We start from the raw sequence: 22,500 nt of genomic DNA, 5'->3' as shown, positions 1-22,500 counted from the left end.
TTTCTCCTCCTATGTATTTTTACGTATTTATTTTTCTTCCTTGCTTCCTGTCTGGACAGATTTAGGCTGAGAAAAGGAACAGTATGTTCTGCTTACATTGTGTATCACACACACACACACACACACACACACACACACACACACACACACACACACACACACACACACACACACACACACACACAACCAATTCACCCAGAGAGATTAGGAAAATTAAAGTGCCGCAGAAACCCTGACCTCCATGTTGTCCCTCGGAGCCGGGAGCTAATCCAAACCTGTATCAGCGTTATCGTGAACGTCACCCCCCACTGACCCCATCAGATGAGCGATATGGCGGCTAGACGAGGACGCTAGGCCCGGGTTTTTGATCCACAATTTTTATTGACTAATTTTTCGATAATACTAGAACATTTGGAGCAGAATTTACACCTCCGAGGCTATAGAGGGTGCACTACGGCGAACTCCTCTGCTTTTACTTCTTATATTTTAATAAATACTTAATATTTAAATTTTTCCATCAATGCTATCATCATCATCACTTCCTGTTTATTTAAAGCACAAAGGAAATTGCGTCCACGCCGCACACTTGACTTCCGTTTGTTTTATGTAAATGCAGATATTTGCATATTTTGAAAAACAGGATATTGTTTTACAGATTTTTTGATTCATCATTAAACAACTTGTACTAGAAAAGAAAAGAAAACATGATTTTTAATGATTTTTGTAATATTTCAGGAAGGAGTCTGTAACGAACCTGGAACACCGTGACGATGGCCCAAAGCAGAGAGTCAAAGTTCTTCCGGTCTGAGATGGTGTCCCCATTCTCCAGACGCACCGTGAACTTACACCCGAACAGATGCATGCCGAGTATACTGCAGAGACAAGACAGAGGGGCAGGTCAGAGTCAAGACAGAGGGACAGGTCAGAGTCGAGACAGAGACAAGTCAGAGACAAACAGGATCAAATCAGAGTCAAGACAGAGGGACAGTTCAGAGATGAGACAGAGGGACAGCTCAGAGATGAGACAGAGGACAGGTCAGAGTCGAGGCAGAGACAAGTCTGAGTTGAGACAGAGGGACAGATCAGAGACGAGACAGAGGGACAGGTCAGAGTCAAGACAGAGGGACAGATCAGAGACGAGACAGAGGCACAAGTCCGAGTTGAGACAGAGGGACAGGTCAGAGTCGAGACAGAGGGACAGGTCAGAGATAAGACAGAGGGACAGGTCAGAGTCGAGACAGAGACAAGTCAGAGATGAACAGGATCAAGTGAGAGTTGAGACAGAAAGACAGGTCAGAGTAGAGACAGGCACAAGTCCGAGTTGAGACAGAGGGACCGGTCAGAGTCGAGACAGAGGGACAGGTCAGAGATGAGACAGAGGGACAGGTCAGAGACGAGACAGGGACAAGTCAGAGTTGAAACAGAGGGAGAGGTCAGAGTCGAGACAGAGGGACAGATCAGAGATGAGACAGAGGGACAGGTCAGAGTCAAGACAGAGGGACAGATCAGAGACGAGACAGAGGGACAGATCAGAGACGAGACAGAGGGACAGGGCAGAGTCGAGACAGAGACAAGTCAGAGACGAACAGGATCAAGTGAGAGTTGAGACAGAGGGACAGGACAGAGTAGAGACAGAGGACAGATCAAAGTAGAGACAGAGAGATAGATCAAAGATGAGACAGAGGGACAGGTCAGAAACGTGACAGAAGGACAGGTCAGAGTTGAGACAAAGGGACAGGTCAAAAACGTGACAGAGGGACAGGTCAGAGTTGAGACAGAGGGACATGTCAGAGATGAGACAGATAGACAGGTCAGAGACAAGACAGAGGGACAGGTCAGAGAGACAGAGGGACATGTCAGAGATGAGACAGAGGGACAGGTCAGAGTCGAGACAGAGACAAGTCAGAGACAAACAGGATCAAGTCAGAGTTGAGACAGAGGGAAAGGTCAGAGTAGAGACAGAGGGACAGGCCAGAGTTTAGACAGAGGGACAGATCAGAGACGAGACAGAGGGACAGGTCAGAGACAAGACAGAGGGACAGGCCAGAGTTTAGACAGAGTAACAGATCAGAGATGAGACAGAGGGACAGGTCACAGAGAAGACAGAGGGACAGGTCAGAGTTGAGACAGAGGGACAGATCAGAGTAGAGACAGAGGGACAGGTCACAGAGAAGACAGAGGGACAGGTCAGAGTTGAGATAGAGGGACAGGTCAGAGATGAGACAGAGGGACAGGCCAGAGTTTAGACAGAGGAACAGATCAGAGATGAGACAGAGGGACAGGTCAGAAACGTGACAGAGGGACAGGTCAGAGTTGAGATAGAGGGACAGGTCAGAGTTGAGACAGAGAGACAGATCAGAGACGAGACAGAGGGACAGGTCAAAGTCGAGACAGAGACAAGTCAGAGACGAACAGGATCAAATCAGAGTCAAGACAGAGGGACAGGTCAGAGACGAGACAGGCACAAGTCCGAGTTGAGACAGAGGGGCAGGTCAGAGACGAGACAGAGGGACAGGTCAGAGTCAAGGCAGAGACAAGTGAGGGACGAAGAGGATCAAGTCAGAGTCGAGACAGAGGGACAGCTCAGAGATGAGACAGAGGGACATGTCAGAGATGAGACAGATAGACAGGTCAGAGACGAGACAGGGACAAGTCCGAGTTGAGACAGAGGGACAGGTCAGAGTCGAGACAAAGGGACAGATCAGAGATGAGACAGAGGGACAGGTCAGAGTCAAGACAAAGGGACAGATCAGAGACGAGACAGAGGGACAGGTAAGAGATGAGACATAGGGACAGGTCAGAGTTGAGACAGAGACAAGTCAGAGATGAACAGGATCAAGTGAGAGTTGAGACAGAGGGACAGGTCAGAGTAGAGACAGATCAGAGTAGAGACAGAGGGACAGATCAGAGACGAGACAGAGGGACAGGTCAGAGTTGAGACAGAGGGACAGATCAGAGTAGAGACAGAGGGACAGGTCAGAGAGGAGGCAGAGGGACAGGTTAGAGAGGAGACAGAGGAACAGGTCAGAGTTGAGACAGAGGGACAGGTCAAAGTCGAGACAGTGGAACAGATCAGAGACGAGAGAGAGGGACAGGTCAGTGTCAAGACAGAGGGACAGATCAGAGACGAGACAGATAAAAACACAGACAGGAAACATGGATTATAAATAGTCAAACTGTACTGAGAACACTGCAAAATCTACAAGTCAGCTTTAGTTAAAGGTCAGAAATGGGAGAAAACATCCTAAGCCACACCCACCTCAGAATTGTATACAGATACAAATAGCAGCCTTCCAGCTTAAGCCACACCCACCTCAAATTTATGTAAAGATACAAATAACAGTTTTTCAGCTTAGGCCACACCCACCTCAGGATTCACTACAGATACTAATAACAGTGTTTTATGCTAACCCACTTAGTGTTTGAATACAAATACCCAATGGCAGCCTTTTCTCTTAGGCCACACCCACTTCAACTCTAAATTATTAATGTGATTGAAGATGAATAGAGCACAAAATCACTTTCCTTCAGCATTTATTCAAGCAGGGATGTTCATAACACTTCAGAGAGAGAGTGAGAGAGAGAGAGAGAGAGAGAGAGAGAGAGAGAGAGAGAGAGAGCACAGTGTGTGTTAGAGAACATCTAAAAGACTTTCTGACAATCTGTCAAGGACACAAACACAACAGGCTTTTTAATTGTCATGATCAGGCTCACAGAGAGACCAAAAAACATTAGATGATAGATAGATAGATAGATAGATAGATAGATAGATAGATAGATAGATAGATAGATAGATAGATAGATAGATAGATAGATAGATAGATAGATAGATAGATAGATAGATAGATAGATAGATTAACTAACAGTGTTTTTTTGCAGGTAACAAAATTAAACTTTTGTTTCAAACTAATCCACACACATACACACACACACACACACACACACACACACCTGAAGATGAAGATGAAGAGCATGAGCAGCATGCAGAAGGTGGCCACGTTGTCCATGGTCTTCATCAGGACCACGAGTTGCCTGCGCAGAGCTGGCAGGAAGCGGACCAGCTTTAGGACCCTGAGGAGACGGAATGTGCGCAGGACGGATAAGCCTCCATCCGCCTGTCCGATCAGCTCCCACACACTACAGGATCCAAACACGAACTTCATTAATACTGCAGCGTCCTGCTCAATCACATCACCACATCACGTCACCTCACGCCATGTCGTCATATCGCATCACATCACGTCACATCGTCACATCATCACCACATCACGTCACATCACGTCATCTCATCACCATGTTACAATGTCACATCACATCATGCCACGTCATTACATCCCCACATCACGTCATTACCATCTCACCTCACATCGTCACATACCATCAACATGTCACATCACATCATCACCACATCACGTCATCTCATCACCATGTCACATCCCGTCACGTCACATCACCACATCACGACACATCATGTCACGTCATTACATCACCACGTCACTTCACTTCACCACATCACATCACATCATCATGTCACGTTATGTCACGTCATTACATCACCATGTCACTTCACCACATCACATCACATCACATCACATCACATCACATCATCATGTCACGTCACATCATCACAGCATCACGTCAAGTCATGTCACATCGCATCGCATCCCATCACACGTAACCAGAAGAACGGGAGGAGAGAGTGAGGAGAACTGTAGAAGAATGGGAGGAAAGAGTGAGGAGAACAATAGAAGAACGGGAGGAGAGAGTGAGGAGAACAATAGAAGAATGGGAGGAGAGAGGAGAACAATAGAAGAATGGGAGGAGAGTGAGGAGAACTGTAGAAGAATGGGAGGAGAGAGTGAGGAGAACAATAGAAGAATGGGAGGAGAGAGTGAGGAGAACAATAGAAGAATGGGAGGAGAGAGTGAGGAGAACTGTAGAAGAATGGGAGGAGAGAGTGAGGAGAACTGTAGAAGAATGGGAGCGCGTGCCTGATAATGACGATGATCAAGTCAAAGATGTTGTAGGGGTTGCTGATGTAGCCAAGTGGACCACATGCCAGCAGCTTCAGCACCATCTCCAGGGCAAAGAGGCTGGTGAAGACGATATTACTGATCTCCAGTACATCTGTCAGCTCAGCAGGCTGCAGAACACACACACACACACACACACACACACACACACACACACACACACACACACACACACACACACACACACACACACACACACACACACACACACACACACACAGGGGAGGGAAAGAAGAGGAAAACACACAAGAGATGGGAGAGAACATGAGAGATTAATTTTAGACTTATTATTATTTCAGTTGGTAGAACAAACAGATGCACAGAGGAAAAGATAGTGAAAATTGTAAAAGACAGACAGACAGACAGACAGACAGACAGACAGACAGACAGACAGACAGACAGACAGACAGACAGATAGATAGATAGATAGATAGATAGATAGATAGATAGATAGATAGATGAATGGACTGAGTGATGGAAGGAGAGATCAACTGATGGTTGAATTGAGGGTTTAGAGTCTAGAAGGCAAGATAGGTGGATGGATAGATGATTGGAAGGATGGATGGATGGATGGATGGATGGATGGATGGATGGATGATGGATGGATGGATGGATGGATGGATGGATGGATGGATGGATGGATGGATAATTTGAGAAATGGATGGATGGATGAGTGAACAGAGTGATGAAAGGAAGTTGATGGTTAAATTGAGGGTTGGAAGAGAGATAGATGGAGGATTAAAAATGGATGGGGGGATGGTTGTACAGATAGATGGATAGATGCATGGATAGATGGATGGATATAGTGAGAAATGGATGGGTAATTGGACTAGGTGATAGAAAGAAAGAGATGAATGGATGGTTATATTAAGAGTTGGTAGGATGGATGGATGGAGTAAACGATGGATGGATGGGAACAAGCAAACATTTCTGTGACCAGAAGCAGGAACACCTCCTTTCAAATCACAGCTCTCTGTTATTAACAGATGTTTTCATTCATTATTTTCCATTTTTAGACAGGGACAGAGACTGGGAGAAAGACAGGGACAGACACAGGGACAGAGACTGGGACAGAGAATGGGACTGGGACAGAGAATTGGACTGGGACAAGGACAGGGACAGATACAGAAACAAGGATAGACACAGGGACAGTTGCAGAGGCAGGGGCAGATACAGGGACAGACACATGGACAGGAACAGAGAAAGTGACAGAAGCAGAGACATGAAGAGAGACAGAGATGAGGACACTGACAGAGACAGGGACATAAATGGGGACAGAGGCAGGAACACAGACAAGGACAGAGGCATAACAGTGAAGCAGGAACACAGACAAGGACAGAGGCATAAACAGTGACTGAGACAGAGACAAAGATGGGACAGAGACAGAACTAAGACAGGGACAGAGACAGGAAAAGGGAAAATGACAGAGATGGGGCAAAGACAGGAACAGGGACAGTGACATGAACAGGACAGAGACAGGGAAAGAGACAGGAACAGGACAGAGACTGGGATAGAGACAGAAACAGGACAGAGATTGGGACAGAGACAGGAACAGGACAGAGATAGGGACAAAGACAGGAACAGGACAGAGATAGGACTGAGACAAGAACAGGAAAGAGACAGGAACACAGACAGAAACATGGACAGAGGCAGGGACAGAGACAGGGACCTGGATATGGAAAGAGGCAGAGACGGGACAGAGATAAGTGCAGCCAATCAGGTGTACCAGAGCAGGAAGTCATGCCCAAATAAGGAAATTAGGAAACAAAAGGGCCTCGTTTATCTCAACACACCGCTGTTACATATTAATTACCCCAAATCATTGATATGCATATGAGGGAATGACACACGCTCACCTTACTGCACATCATCCGACTCATCTGACACACACACACACACACACACACACACACACACACACACACACACACACACACACACACACACACACTTTCCAGTGCAATGCCTTATTCATGCTTTTCTCTGCTGCTTCACAAAGCACATGCTGACCCTGTTATTACAGCCGTCTGGTGTAGTGCAAATAATCATTTTCCCAGTGTGTGTGTGTGTGTGTGTGTGTGTGTGTGTGTGTGTGTGTTTACTAAAGATGTTTTGCTTCAGCTCATTCAGCCCATTCACCTACACACACACACACACACACACACACACACACACACACACACACACACACACACACACACACACACACACAGCACAGAGGTGTGTTATTTTGTTGATAGTGAATCTTAAGCATTAATCAGCAGAAATGTAATGACACGGTAAAACTTATTTGAATGTCCCACATGACTGTCGGATTCCAGTTTGTGATTGGTCTGCATGGTCGCCATGACGACCGCTCGGACACTGGCGCAGCTACGTGTTCTAAACTGTCAGTATATAAATGCTCCAACATGATATCATCGCTATGGTAACAGCTCAATTCACTCGAATAATTATAAAAACTACACAGCAAAAGTACTGGAACACCTGCACAACATCTGTCCTTACTTTCATTTAAAAACATTATTATAATCATTATTCTTGTATATTTCTTTATTTCTATACAAATGTAATTGTAATGCAGCTTCACGTTATTGTCTTATATCTGAATTTACACAGAGAACAGGAGGAGAACAGACAGAGAAAGCGAGGAGAACGAGGAGTAATGGAGGAGAATAAGAGGAGAATGGGAGGAGTAATGGAGGAGAATAAGAGGAGAATGGGAGGAGTAATGGAGGAGAATAAGAGGAGAATGGGAGGAGTAATGGAGGAGAATAAGAGGAGAATGGGAGGAGAATGGGAGGAGTAATGGAGGAGAATAAGAGGAGAATAAGAGGAGAATGGGAGGAGTAATGGAGGAGAATAAGAGGAGAATAAGAGGAGAATGGGAGGAGTAATGGAGGAGAATAAGAGGAGAATGGGAGGAGAATGGGAGGAGTAATGGAGGAGAATAAGAGGAGAATGGGAGGAGAATGGGAAATAAATAAGAAGAAGAAAATTAGAATGGGAAGAGAAAGGAAGGAGAACAGAAGGAGAATATGAGGAGAAAGGAATGAGAGCAGGAAGAGAAAGGGAAGAAACCTGGAGAAGAAGGGAAAAGGGAACAACAGGAGAAATGGTGGAGAGTCGAAGGAAAAATAGTAAAAATAGAAGAAGAACAGGAAGAGAATGGGACGAGAAAGGGAGGAGAAAGAGAGGAGAACAGGAGGAGGACAGGAAGAAAAAGAGGAGAGCAGGAGGAAGAGAGGAATACAGGAGGGAGAGCAGAGAACAGGAGGAGAATAGAAGAAGAAAGAGAGAACAGAAGGAGAACAGAAGTAGAACAGGAGGATACCAGTAGGAGAACAGAAGGAAGAAAGGAGATCAGAAGGAGAACAGGAAGAGAAAAGGAGGAGAACAGGAAGAGAACAGAAGGAGAACAGGAAGAGAACAGAAGGAGAACAGGAAGAGAACAGGAGAAGAAAAGTAGGAGAACAGGAGGAGAACAGGAAGAGAACAGAAGGAGAACAGGTGGAAAAATGAACACACACTTGTTCATGAGAATGAAGAGAAAAATCGAGGCGAGACTGAAGCAGAGCACAAATAGGAAAAAAAAGAAAATCCTGAGAAGGTTGTGGAGATCTTTCTAAACAAGTCTGGAGCTTAGGAGCCGAGCGTGATGTAGCTGACGATCTCCAGCACTGTGCAGACAGGAAGAGCGAATAACCGAGTGACAGGAAGTGTACACAAGTCCACATCAAAGGAGAAGTGTGTATATGTAGGTGCAGAACACAACCCTTGCCAACCACGAACGATGCGTCTCTACAGAAACCATGTAACCCCCTCACACACACACCTGACAAACGGCCACACACTCGCAGTGTATAAACCCATACACACTCACACCACTAACTCAAACGGTGTGTATAAATACTGCTGATTCGTTTACTCCATGACTCTTCTGGCTGGAGCTTCACCACGCGATGCTGAGAAGGTTTCAGAGCGTCTCCGAGTCTCACGCACGCTCGTATTTGTTCTCGTTAAGGATCTGGCCTTTATCACACTGCTTTCAAAGTTCAAAAAGGAAGAAAAAGAAGGAAGTAAAGTGCTGCACAAACATTATGAAGGTGAATTCGTTCGGTTTTGGTTCGTATGCGACACGAGGGAATTGGTGGAGTGGACACGGGTTGCGTCTGGAGCTACGGAGAGAAACAGAGAACTGAAAACTCTTCTGACCATGATGTCAAACTAGAACTTTAGCTACACATGCTTATGTGTGAACTAGTAACGAGTTGTTTATTTCGAACGAATCGTTTTCTTTAATGTGACTCAGAAGAACGAATAATCTCAAGAATCGATTTGTTAATTTTCCACTGGACGGGCATAATTATAGGAGTCAAAAGAACGAAGGACTCGGATCAGAGCTTGGTGTATGTAGACGTTTTGGAGATCTGCTTATCAAAAACTTACCATTTTATTTTATTTGTGATCAAGTGAACAAAATGACTAAAAAAAAAGATTCGTTCCATTGTAATGAATGAGATTCAAAAAACTGGGTCACTAAAATGATCCGATCTTTCTATCACTAACTGGACCATAGTTGGTGGACACCTGACCATTAGATTACTATGTACTTCTTTTTGACCATCCCATTCCACATCTAGTCTCCATTTGCTCTTATAATGAGCTCTGCTCTTCTGGGAAGATGTTCTACGAGATGTTTTGGACATTTTAAGACGTTTAGACACAAGCAGGAGATCTTCCCTTCCAACCCATTTAAAGCAGACCATACATCAAGCTAGAGGGGGTTTGGGTCTCCTTGTTCAAGCGAAGGGAAAGAGTTCATGCTGCTGCATTCAAAGACGTCCTACACAATTGTGTGACTCCAAGTTTTTGCCTACTGCATGCAAAAGAACCACATATGGGTGAAAAAGTCTGGTGTCCAAATACTTTTGACCTACTGTATATAGTGTGTAATCATTCTGCATGAATGATATTGTCTAGGGAGGTATTATAATGTGTGTGTGTGTGTGTGTGTGTGTGTGTGTGTGTGTGTGTGTGTGTGACCTGTTCATGGTACTCCACCCCCATGCTGAGCGTATTGATGAGGATTGCAATCATGATGCCTCGGTTGAAGTACTTGCTGTCGACGATCTTCCTTAGCACGCCTCTCACACACTGCACACACACACCCAGGAAGTTCTCCCTCTTCGGCTTCTCGCCCACGTTCCTGTCAAATTCCCAGCTTCTGTTTTTTTTCACCTCCGTCTCACTCTCTCTGTCCGAGTCGGAGTTACAGGCGGAGTCGGAGCTGAGCGTGTCGGCTTCTCGAGCAGGAACCGGGCATGTGGGGAAGTCGCACGGTGCCGGCCTGCTGCCAGCTTCTGTACACACACTGGTACACACACCTGGATACACACCTGGGCACACACACACACACACACACACACACACACACACACACACACACACACACACACACACACAAACAATACATCACAAAGTCGTCAACTTATTTTAGATTTATTTTATCTTTATGTACCACATGACAGAGTAGATTCAGTATATACAGTACCTGTACTACATGACGGTGTAGATTTGGTATATAAATGTACCACATGAAGGTTTAGATTTGTTATATAAATGTACCACATGACGGTGTAGATTTAGTATATTCCTGTACCACACGACGGTGTAGATTTGGTATATAAATGTACCACATGATGGTGTAGATTTGTTATATTCCTGTACCACATGACGGTGTAGATTTGGTATATAAATGTACCACATGACGGTGTAGGTTTGGTATATTCCTGTATCACACAATGGTGTAGATTTGGTATATTCCTGTATCACATGGCGGTGTAGATTTGGTATATTCCTGTATCACATGGCGGTGTAGATTTGGTATATTCATGTACCACATGACGGTGTAGATTTGGTATATTCATGTACCACATGACGGTGTAGATTTGGTATATTCCTGTATCACACAATGGTGTAGATTTGGTATATTCCTGTATCACATGATGGTGTAGATTTGGTATATAAATGTAGCACATGACGGTGTAGATTTGGTATATAAATGTAGCACATGACGGTGTAGATTTGGTATATAAATGTAGCACATGGCGGTGTAGATTTGGTATATAAATGTAGCACATGGCGGTGTAGATTTGGTATATTCCTGTACCACATGACGGTGTAGATTTGGTATATTCCTGTACCACATGACGGTGTAGATTTGGTATGGGGTGTTATATTTATGTATATATATTGCATTTGTGGAAGTCAGTGTAACAGGAATGATTGACACTTCAGTGTTATTATGAGGGTTGATGGGGGTAAACAAGGGCTGTGAAAGGATTAGTGTGGGGCTTCCATGTATTTAGGAAGCTCTGATCGTAATTTTTCTTTAGGATTTAATTTGGAATTATTAGAGCAGAAGAAAGTCTTCAGTACTTTTTAAGACCGAGAAGATACACACACTTTATATACACTCAATGTTTAATTAGCTCCGAGATCCAGCTGTCCTCTATTTCCATTATTCATATTTCTGACAAATGGGTTTTATCTGTCTGTCTGTCTGTCTGTCTGTCTGTCTGTCTGTCTGTCTGTCTGTCTGTCTGTCAGTCATCCACCTATTCACTGTATATATCACTGGCGTAAATTATATGGAATTATGCAGCAAAGTGTTTGTGTGTGTATGTGTGTGTGTGTGTGTGTGTGTGTGTGTGTGTGTGTGTGTGTGTGTGTGAGTGTGTGTATGTGTGTGTGTTTGTGTGTGCTTTCACCATGCTGCTCTTTGTTGTGGTTTGTGTTCTTGTTCTTGAGGGCAGTAGTGCAGCTGGGGTGAACCCGTGAATGGGTGAAGAAGGCCAGGGGCAGGATGGTGGGGTAGTTTACGCCGATGCCCCTGAGGCTGTGAACGGTCAGGGGGAAGGAGGAAGCGTATCTGGGGAGACATTTCTCTCCGCTCAGAAGCACCGCCTTCATTTCCGGTAATTCCGTGCCATTTCCCAGGTGATGAAGATGATGAGGAGGAGGCGGATGAGGATGATGATGATGGAAGAGTTGTCGGGTCAGCTCGATCTTCTCCTTCTTGCTCCAGTGTCCGTTGGCTCCACCCACACCGCCGGTCTCCCTTAGGCTGGTGCTCTTGCGCCGCACCTCGTTAGACAAGCGAACGAGGTGGCGATAAAACTTGCGTAACAAATGCCCGAGGTAGTTGAGGAGTTCTTCGTAGCACGATCCGGGCTCACTTAGGCTCCCCAGTGTCGACTCGTTGCTACGGAAATGGGCTCGCTGCTCCCGCATCAGCTGGTTTTCCCGCTGCTTAGTTTCCGAAAACTGCGTCGCGATGACCACCAGGCACAGGTTGATCATGAAGAAGGAGCCCACCTGTACGTACGTTAGAAGAAACGAACATAACTAGAGAAAATAAGGGTGGAACACAGATGTTCAAAATATGCATCCCAAACTTATGAACAAACTTTTGGCCTACCATGTATTTTGACAGAAAAAAAAAAAGAATCTCATACAAGCAGGAAGAGTAACAAAGCATCTTGAGTACTTACGATGATGAGGAAGATGAAGTAGATGAAGTTGTAGAAGGAATGTGCGTCCATGACATAGTACATGATGTCCACCCAACCTTCTAGAGTGATCACCTGAGGACAGGAAGTAAGTCCAGGGTTACTTCCTGTCTCACGCCTTCAGGCCATTTATAGCGACACTGAATCTTCTCACAGAGAGAAGTTCATCTTTTTTTCCTCCAAAAATCTCAAATGCCTTGGAAATTGTTCTAACATTAACCCTAATCCAACTCTAGTCCAGTCTTAACTTTAATCCTAACTCTAACCCATCCTTAATTCTAATCCTTTTATTCTAACCCCAACTCTTATCCTAATTCTAAACCCCCCACTAATCCAACCCTAATACAACCAAACCCTAACGCTGTGCACTTTTTCCATCATCCCATTCCACAATTGCTGTTATAATAAGTTCTGGGATTCTTCTGAGAAGATGTAGATGTAGATATTTCGAGTGTGCTTGTGGAGACTTGGTTTGCAGTCAGTGTTCACATTCATCCCAAAGGTGTTCACTATGGTTGGAGCTCTGTAGCAGGAGATCTTCCACTCCATAGAAAGCAGATCTTAATGGAGCTGGCTTTGTGCACAGGAGCACCGTGATGCTGGAGCAGGAGCCTTTGCACCTGAATGCGCAGGAACGTGACTGATCTCTTGGCTCCGGCGATGCGATTAGGACCGAACATGATGAGCGCAGGATTTCCTGTGACAGGTCCTGATGCTTATCGATGTTGGTTCTGTCACCACTTTATTCATCTACAATAAAACAAATGTCTCCTGGCTGAAAGACGACGCACGCCGGAGACGGAAACAACTCCGCATCAGCAAAATATACACATTTAATAAAGCGTCCATGCCAAACCTCTCACACTTACCTAATGAAGGAGAGAAGCTCCAGGTTTCTTTTAGGACGAACGCACAGAGATACACATATGGCCAATTCGCCAGCTCTAAAAGTATTGGCACACTTGAAAAAGTGAGGAATGAGGAATATTTTCAGAATATCTCTTGCTTGAATTCTTGGCAAGATGACTTCAAAATGCTTCTTTAAATCTGACGCCCTCTGATCTTTGGAGAAATGTTGGTCTTTCTCTGTCTCTCTAACCGTGTTATTTAGAACCCTAATGGAGGATTTGAACATTTTCAGAAATCTAGATATTTTTAAGTCTTCATGTTGCCTCTTATTATATATATATATATATATATATATATATATATATATATATATATATATATATATATATATATATAATATATAAAACATTATTTATGGACAGAGTTCTGCTTACATAACGAATTTTAATACTCATATTTAATTAAAAGACCTGGAAGATGGCGATCCAGGCATAGCCGATGTTGTCGAAGTTGATGGCACCATTGTGCGGATTGTGGTCACTCGCCCTGCAGGTGTTGTAATAGATGTTCCAGTTGACACACCCCCTGTGGGTGGGGTCTAGAGGAGCGAGGTCCGTGGCGTTATGAGCGTTCATCTCACAGTAAGCCCCGGCCACTTTGCGAGGCGGGACGTCGGAGCAGCGCAGCATGCCGTTCTCGCGGTTGGTCGAACAGATGAAGGCGATGTCATCGGATTCCTCGGGTCTGTAGTAAGCGCTTAAAGATGGAGAGAAATTATACATCCTGAAGGGAGAGAGAGAGAGAGAGAGAGAGAGAGAGAGAGAGAGAGAGAGAATATTTATTTATTTATTCATTTTTATATTCATGCCATGGAGATTGTTGTAACTGTAACCATAACACTAATCCTAATCCCAATCCAAATTTAACTCTAATTCTAATCCATACCCAATACTAACTTTAATCCTAACCCCAACCCAACTCTAGCCCCAACACTAATCCATCCCAATCCTAACCCCAACGCTAATCCAACCTTAACCCTAACCCCAACCCAATTCTAACCCCAACGCTAATCCTACCTTAATCCTAACACCAACCCAACTCTAGCCCCAACACTAATCCATCCCAATCCTAACCCCAACGCTAAGCCTACCTTAATCCGAACCCATGCTTAACTCAACTTTAACCCAAACCTTATCTGTACCCCAATCCATCTCTAACCCAAACCTAACCATAACCCCAGCCCAAAACTAACCTTAATCCTTAATCATAAACCTAACCTCAAATCCTCACCTCATCTACATCAGTAACTGACCTTACTCTTGTAGCTGAATGAACGTCCACAAAATGTCCAAAAAAAATCTAGTGGAACATCTTCCCAGAAGAATGGAGTTCATTCATGAAGCACATACCAATCTTATGATCAGGTGTCCACAAACTTTTGCCCGTATTGTGTATGTTTTGTGGCACTTTTGTAAGAATATATTTTTTAATTGCATAAGCGACTGATTTTGCGTAACTCTCACACACTGTCTCTCATATCAGGATTGAAACCTCAGTGTTCATGATTTACTCATGAAATATAGAGATGTATGGAGATGTTTAGATGTTTCACTAGAGTGTGCTTGTGAAGATTTGTGGAGTTCATTTAGCCACAAGGGTGTCAGTAAAGTCGGGTTCTGATGTAGGGCGAGGAAAAGTACAAAACAAGTCTCTCTCTCTCTCTCTCTCTCTCTCTCTCTCTCTCTCTCTCTCTCTCTCTGTCTTTTACGAATCGCTCGTGGAGATCAAAAGGTGTGATTGCTTTCTAGTTTAGCTAACAATGTCATGTGTCAAACGTGCAAAACAGGAACACGAGCAATTTAGCGCCACCTGTTAACCGAGCAGCAGCGCTCGCACTTCTCACACTCGTCCATTTGTGTCACGGAGGGGTGGGGTATATACACGCCGGCTAATACACATGCTAATTTCACTAACAGCAGGGCATTAAACATAGGCGGACACGAGACACCTGATGGTCTTAATTAGCTGGAAATTAAAATGAATCAAGACCTTTGGACCAATCAGATGCAGGAACTAATAAACGAATAAATCCTACTACTAAAACACTTTTATATACCGTATGACTTCTTACAAATGATGGCCTTTGAATCATTCAAAGCTAATTGCTGTTTAGCATCAGAGATAAACTGGATAGAGTGAATTTATCCGTCTTCATTAGCGAGCCTAATAGTCCCTCTGAGTAACTGATGAACGTCTGACGCAGTGTGTGTTTGATGTATAAGTCGACTAGCGGTCCACAGACACATTCCGAATTTATCCACATGGGACTGATTTGCGTTCCCCACTAGATAGCGAGCGGCTCCCGGTCTCCGGCGTACTCCCAAAGTCACGTTGATCTGCGGCTGCTTTAGGAGCCTCTTAGATCTCACGTTTGCTGACGTCCTCTAAAGCACTCCACAAAAGACGTCTTTCTGTACTGTAATTGCGCTACTGATACACCAAGGCATTTTCATTCTCATCAAGCCCTCTTTTTGTTCGTCCAACTTTTAAACGGATTAACGAAACGTCCCACCACTGATGTGTAGCTGCGGAGCAGAAGCACATTCTCAAACTGTTCCATGGAATTAATTAAACTGTAGTTCACTCATGGTGAAGATTAACAGGGACGTTTTTAGCCTTTTTGGCACCCTAGGGGAGACTCTTAGGGGATGACCCCCCAAACAATGCCTCTATGCTCTTACTACAGTGCTCCACCCCCACACCATACAAATTATTCGTAACCTTCCACAAAAAAGTAAAACACATTTGATAATCATTGCAAGCATGTAAATGTATATTGTACTTAAACTTTAGCAGAAAAACTGGTAAATAATTGAAATCAGCGGGAGTCGAGGGCGGCGGCGTGACACGGCGCTCTCTGGCGCCCCCTCAGCTGGCTGTGCCCTAGGCAACCGCATAGATTGTCTACACCTAGAAACAGGGTTTATTTATTAAACATTTCTGGAAGGAGTCTCCAGTGTCAGTGCAAATCTGAAACCGAAGATTTAAGAGTTTAAGAGTTTAGTTTATTTACAGCAGCTGGGACGTAGAAAACCCACAAACAGTCGGCGACATGAAACAACTTTAAAAAGATAAAAAGTGAGTTATCCGGTTAATTTCTCCTTTTTATAAAGCCCCCATTTAATCCCTCTTGCCTTCATTGAGGTCAATAATCTGTTCCATATATATATATATATATATATATATATATATATATATATATATATATATATATATATATATATATATATATATATATATATATATATATAAAACCGGACTGACTTAAATCTTGGACCTGCATCGCACACTTTCCCTCTTTTTACTGTAATGCTTTCTGACAAGTAGCTTTCTGAAGCCGAGGAAATAAATGGAGGGGTGTGAGGCAAGGTTTCTGCCAAGAATGGCAAAGATTAAAACCCTGGATGCCTCGATGCGGCAGTCTATAAGCTGCCTGGCCTTTTGCCAAGTCTTCTCCAACGCTCCCTTATGCACAATCATAGGCTGAGCTCCACAGCAGGGAAAAAAAAAGCAACAGAGGAGAACAATGGGAAGCGAAAGTTGGCGGGATATGAGCTGCTTTTATTAACGCAGGTCCACAAGACATTATTGTTATAGAAATACAGGTGACGTAAACCTGCAGACCGAACAAAAAAAAAGAAAACGTGGGAATTTATTCCATCAGAGAACGCAGCTCACGTGCACACACCAGGCAATTAAAATCCAAAGTCCAGAGAACAGGGTTTAAACCGGGAAACATGGAGATAAATGAGCCTGGTTTTGGTCAGACTTCATAAAAAGACAAAGAAGAAACCACGACAAGATTAATCACGTTTGGACGCATTTTTGTTGCCGAAGCAGAATGAAGGAAAATCTCACACCTCGCCATTTAGTGATGTTTTACCTCCACCATTCCGCCTCTTAATCCCACCATCATTATCATCATTATGTCTCCAGAACCCATCAGTATTCTAGAGAAGTGCAGAAGATCAGAGCTGCATCACACACAGGATCTCATACAGTCACAATGAACATCAGTAACACAACAAACACAATGAACACAATTCAACACGTCTCCTTTCACTGGAGCCACAACTGCACCTCCACATACATCATCTCCAGCAGAAACACACACACACACACACATACATCATCTCCAGCAGAAACACACACACACACACACACACACACCTCCACATACATTATCTCCAGCAGATATTCACCTTCTCACATCACCCCAGGGTTTCTACATGGTTTTTTTCCGGGGGATTTCAGGTTTTCTTGGGGATTTGAAACGAAGGCGGATTGTGTGTTTTTGCACAAATTCTACAGGAATGAAAACACAAAAGTTCATGAAAAAGCTTCACAACTGTTTTGAGCAGTTTGATTCGACCTTCCTGACCAATAACAACGGAGAAATAATTTAGTGCAGTTTGCTTGTTTGATAGTGTAACTACTATTTTATTTATTTGTTTGTTTTGTACTGGACATATTTGTACTGTGACTCTGCTTTATATCTGCACATTTTTTGCTGCTGTAACAAGAACATTTCCACATGTGGGATAAATAAAGGGTTCTCTCATCTTTCTTGAAAATTCCATCCTGTAAGTTTATTTGTGACCGAATCAGTTTCTTCTCTTCTGTCAGTCGTGGAATGAAAAAAAAAACCAGCGATTAAATCCACATGAATAGATCTGAGATTGTGCAGTTTGCTACAAAACAAATTGCAATCTGGCTTTAAATGTAACGAGACAACGTTCTGTTCATTTCTGCTGGTCTTTACGACAAGATGTGATGTGACGCTGAAATCCGATCCGAAACTGGAACTAAAACTCTACCTGGAGTTTAGCAGCAGCAGCTCACTTGAGAGAAACGCAATGAAATGAAGAGAAAAAGGGAATCATTTAATACACATGCTGGGCAAATCTGCGCAACTTCAACAGACAAACAAACTCGTGGAAAAGGTTTATGTCTAATCTAAGGCCAGAGAGACTACACCCACTGGTCTGGGTATCATATCTCACTTTTACAGGAACAACATCTCCATTTCCTGTAGAAACAACCAGGGTCCTACACAAGCCACAGTATTGATGGGAATTAAAAAAACAGAGCTTCCTCTTTTTTTGCAAAACACTTTCCACTCTCGTTTCCAGCGTCTTTATCCTCCAGGTCAAAGGTCACACAGCATCAAGCCTGTAAGTACCCCAGGATGCCTCTCAAGCCTCTCTGCCACGTAATCGCTCGCCTTCGCATTATTATCGCACGAGGACGTTGTTGTTCTAGCATGCAGGACTGCTTTTATCCAGATGTTGTGCTCTGGAAAGTACGTGCTCATTATTTTTCCACATAATCTGCCTCTGTTCGGCCCGTATGCCGCTCCTGCTGTTCCAAATCATTAGCGTGTCTTTATCATGTGCGTCGCTGTAAACATGCACACGTGTGTCTGTAAATAAAACTATACGTATATGAAGGAGGAGGCGACACGGCGAGGAGGTGACACGTCGTCCGTACTCACGTCTTTATGCCGTCGTCCAGGAAGCAGCGGTTGCGCAGTAGCCCCGCCCACAACTGGACGCCGACAATTCCGAAGATGAAAAACACAAAGAAGCACAGCAGCAAAACGTTTCCCAGCATTGGTAACGTGTCCAACAGGAGCGTCACCAGGATGCGCATACCTACGAGAAAAAAGAGACACACAAGGAGCTGGGAGACCTGCATCTGGTCCAGCAGGACAAAAAGATCTGCTGTAAATTGGATGTAGTGGAAGATCTCCTGCTATAGCTCTCCAACCCTGTTGAATAGGAATGAATGTGAACGCTGACCTCCTCACATCCTCACCTACATCACTACCTGACTGTACTAACACCCTTCTGACTGAATGAATGTCCACACAAATCCATTGGAACATCTTCCCAGAAGAGTGGAACTCATTCTAACAGCGAATGTGGACTCCATGTGGAATTGGACTGGTATATTCTTATGCTCGCATGTCCACAAACCTTTGTTAGAGTTGCTCATCTTCATAACTGAAGCCGATGCGATTTGCAATGCAACTCATATACAACAATATAATACGTGACATTAAAGCTAACGTGATGCAGCTTCATCTTCAGTCCACATCTCGCTGCTGTCCTTCTGTCCACTCCCTGTTTTTGTGTTTTCTTTTTTTCACCTGCAGCTCTGGTTCTGAATGAAAACTTTCAGCACTTCTTTGAACTCTAATCCATTTTCCTTTTGCAGGTGTTTGAGTGCACAATGTGATGAAACAGTTCCGTAAGGAAGGACATAATCCAGCCATGTTATTTGCCTACTGCTGTTTTATTTCAGAAATGAAACCCAGTCCATGACTAACACACACTCAGATCGAAACCTGACCAGCTCCCGTCACTTCGAGTCACTCTGACCCAGAACCATCATTTCCATTTTCCTACAAAAATAAGAGCTTCCTGCTGATAACAGTATTATTTTTGTATTCTAGCCCATTTAATGTTCCTCAACTGTCCTCAGAGCTTGTTTACTACATAATATGCAAATAAATGGGTTGGACATGAGGCCGTATTTTTCAGCCAAGACTGAATACAGACTGAAACACAAGCACAGAGTTGTAATTAAAAATCCATCCAGTTTCCTCTCTACAGGACACACACACACACACACACACACACACACACACACACACACACACACTGTGGAATGTACAATTATCTCCTGTTTAGTGTAATTGACTTTACAATAATCAAGTGGAGTACAGTCGAATTTTATGTTGTTAAATGTAGCATTTTTTTACGGATTGCTGACTTAGTAGTGGTTTTAGTCTAAGTATTATTCTAGTAATAAATAACAGAACCCTACAGAACACTACAGAACTCTACAGAACTCTACAAAACACTACAGAACTCTACAGAACTCTACAAAACACTACAGAACTCTACAGAACTCTACAAAACACTACAGAACTCTACAAAACACTACAGAACTCTACAGAACTCTACAGAACACTACAGAACTCTACAGAACACTACAGAACTCTACAGAACACTACAGAACACTACAGAACACTACTGAACTCTATAGAACTCTACAAAACACTACAGAACTCTACAGAACACTAGTGAACTCTACAGAACTCTACAGAACACTACAGAACTACAGAACACTACTGAACTCTACAGAACACTACAAAACACTACAGAACTCTACAGAACTCTACAAAACACTACATAACTCTACAAAACACTACTGAACTCTACAGAACTCTACAAAACACTACAGAACTCTACAGAACACTACAGAACTCTACAAAACACTACAGAACTCTACAAAACTCTACAGAACACTACAGAACTCTACAGAACACTACAGAACACTACAGAACACCACAGAACACCACAGAACTCTACAGAACACTACAAAATTCTACAGAACTCTACAAAACACTACAGAACTCTACAGAACACTACAGAACTCTACTTAACACTACAGAACTCTACAGAACACTACTGAACACTACTGAACTCTACAGAACACTACAGAACTCTACTGAACACTACTGAACTCTACAGAACTCTACAAAACACTACAGAACTCTACAGAACACTACAGAACTCTACAAAACACTACAGAACTCTACAAAACTCTACAGAACACTACAGAACTCTACAGAACACTACAGAACACTACAGAACACCACAGAACACCACAGAACTCTACAGAACACTACAAAATTCTACAGAACTCTACTGAACACTACAGAACTCTACAGAACACTACAAAATTCTACAGAACTCTACTTAACACTACAGAACTCTACAGAACACTACTGAACACTACTGAACTCTACAGAACACTACAGAACTCTACTGAACACTACAGAACTCTACAGAACACTACTGAACACTAATAAACTCTACAGAACACTACAAAACTCTGCTGAACACTACAGAACTCTACAGAACACTACTGAACACTAATGAACTTTACAGAACTTTACAGAACACTACACAACCCTACAGAACTCTACTGAACACTACAGAACACTACAGAACTCTATAGAACACTACAGAACACTACAGAACACTACAGAAATCTATAGAACTCTACAGAACACTACAGAACTCTACTGAATACTATAGAACACTACAGAACCCTACATAACTCTACAGAACTCTACAGAACACTACAGAACACTACAGAACTCTACAGAACACTACTAAACACTACAGAACTCTACAGAACACTTAAGAACACTTAAGAACTCTACAGAACACTACAGAACACTACAGAACTACAGAACTCTACAGAACACTACATAACTCTACAGAACACTACTGAACACTACAGAACTCTACAGAACACTACTGAACACTACAGAACTCTACAGAACACTACAGAACCCTACAGAACTCTACAGAACACTACAGAACACTACTGAACACTACAGAACTCTACAGAACACTACAGAACACTGCAGAACACTACTAAACACTACAGAACTCTACAGAACACTACAGAACACTACTGAACACTACAGAACACCACAGAACACTACAGAACTCTACTGAACTCTACTGAACACTACAGAACTCTACAGAACACTACAGAACTCTACTGAACACTACAAAACTCTACAGAACACTACTGAACACTACTGCACTCTACAGAACACTACAGAACTCTACTGAACACTACAGAACTCTACAGAACACTACAGAACACTACTAAACACTACAGAACACTACAGAACACTACAGAACTCTACAGAACACTACTGAACACTAATGAACTCTACAGAACTTTACAGAACTCTACTGAACACTACAGAACTCTACTGAACACTACAGAACACTACAGAACCCTACAGAACTCTACTGAACACTACAGAACACTACAGAACTCTACAGAACACTACAGAACACTACAGAAATCTATAGAACTCTACAAAACACTACAGAACTCTACTGAATACTACAGAACACTACAGAACCCTACAGAACACTACAGAACAC

The 22,500-nt window shown here is 43.3% G+C and overlaps 1 protein-coding gene across 3 annotated transcripts in view; it reads right to left on the bottom strand.

Annotated features, from left to right (window-relative positions):
* Positions 1 to 22,500, bottom strand: part of cacna1hb (calcium channel, voltage-dependent, T type, alpha 1H subunit b) — a 95,284-nt gene that overhangs the window by 27,009 nt on the left and 45,775 nt on the right. For 2 of the 3 annotated variants that reach the window (XM_046837359.1, XM_046837360.1), the window contains 8 exons: positions 19,011 to 19,170; positions 13,927 to 14,239; positions 12,590 to 12,682; positions 11,807 to 12,413; positions 10,080 to 10,432; positions 4,992 to 5,143; positions 3,952 to 4,137; positions 755 to 872 (listed from right to left, as the gene is read on the bottom strand). In XM_046837359.1, coding sequence (XP_046693315.1) covers positions 755 to 872; positions 3,952 to 4,137; positions 4,992 to 5,143; positions 10,080 to 10,432; positions 11,807 to 12,413; positions 12,590 to 12,682; positions 13,927 to 14,239; positions 19,011 to 19,170 — 1,982 coding nt within the window. The remainder of the gene's footprint in view (positions 1 to 754; positions 873 to 3,951; positions 4,138 to 4,991; positions 5,144 to 10,079; positions 10,433 to 11,806; positions 12,414 to 12,589; positions 12,683 to 13,926; positions 14,240 to 19,010; positions 19,171 to 22,500) is intronic. The other variant, XM_046837362.1, reaches the window with a different exon arrangement.

This window comes from Silurus meridionalis, chromosome 24 (genome assembly GCF_014805685.1).
Source record: "Silurus meridionalis isolate SWU-2019-XX chromosome 24, ASM1480568v1, whole genome shotgun sequence".
In the NCBI taxonomy this organism is placed as follows: Eukaryota; Metazoa; Chordata; class Actinopteri; order Siluriformes; family Siluridae; genus Silurus; species Silurus meridionalis.
This window is presented reverse-complemented; position numbering and strand designations above follow the sequence as displayed.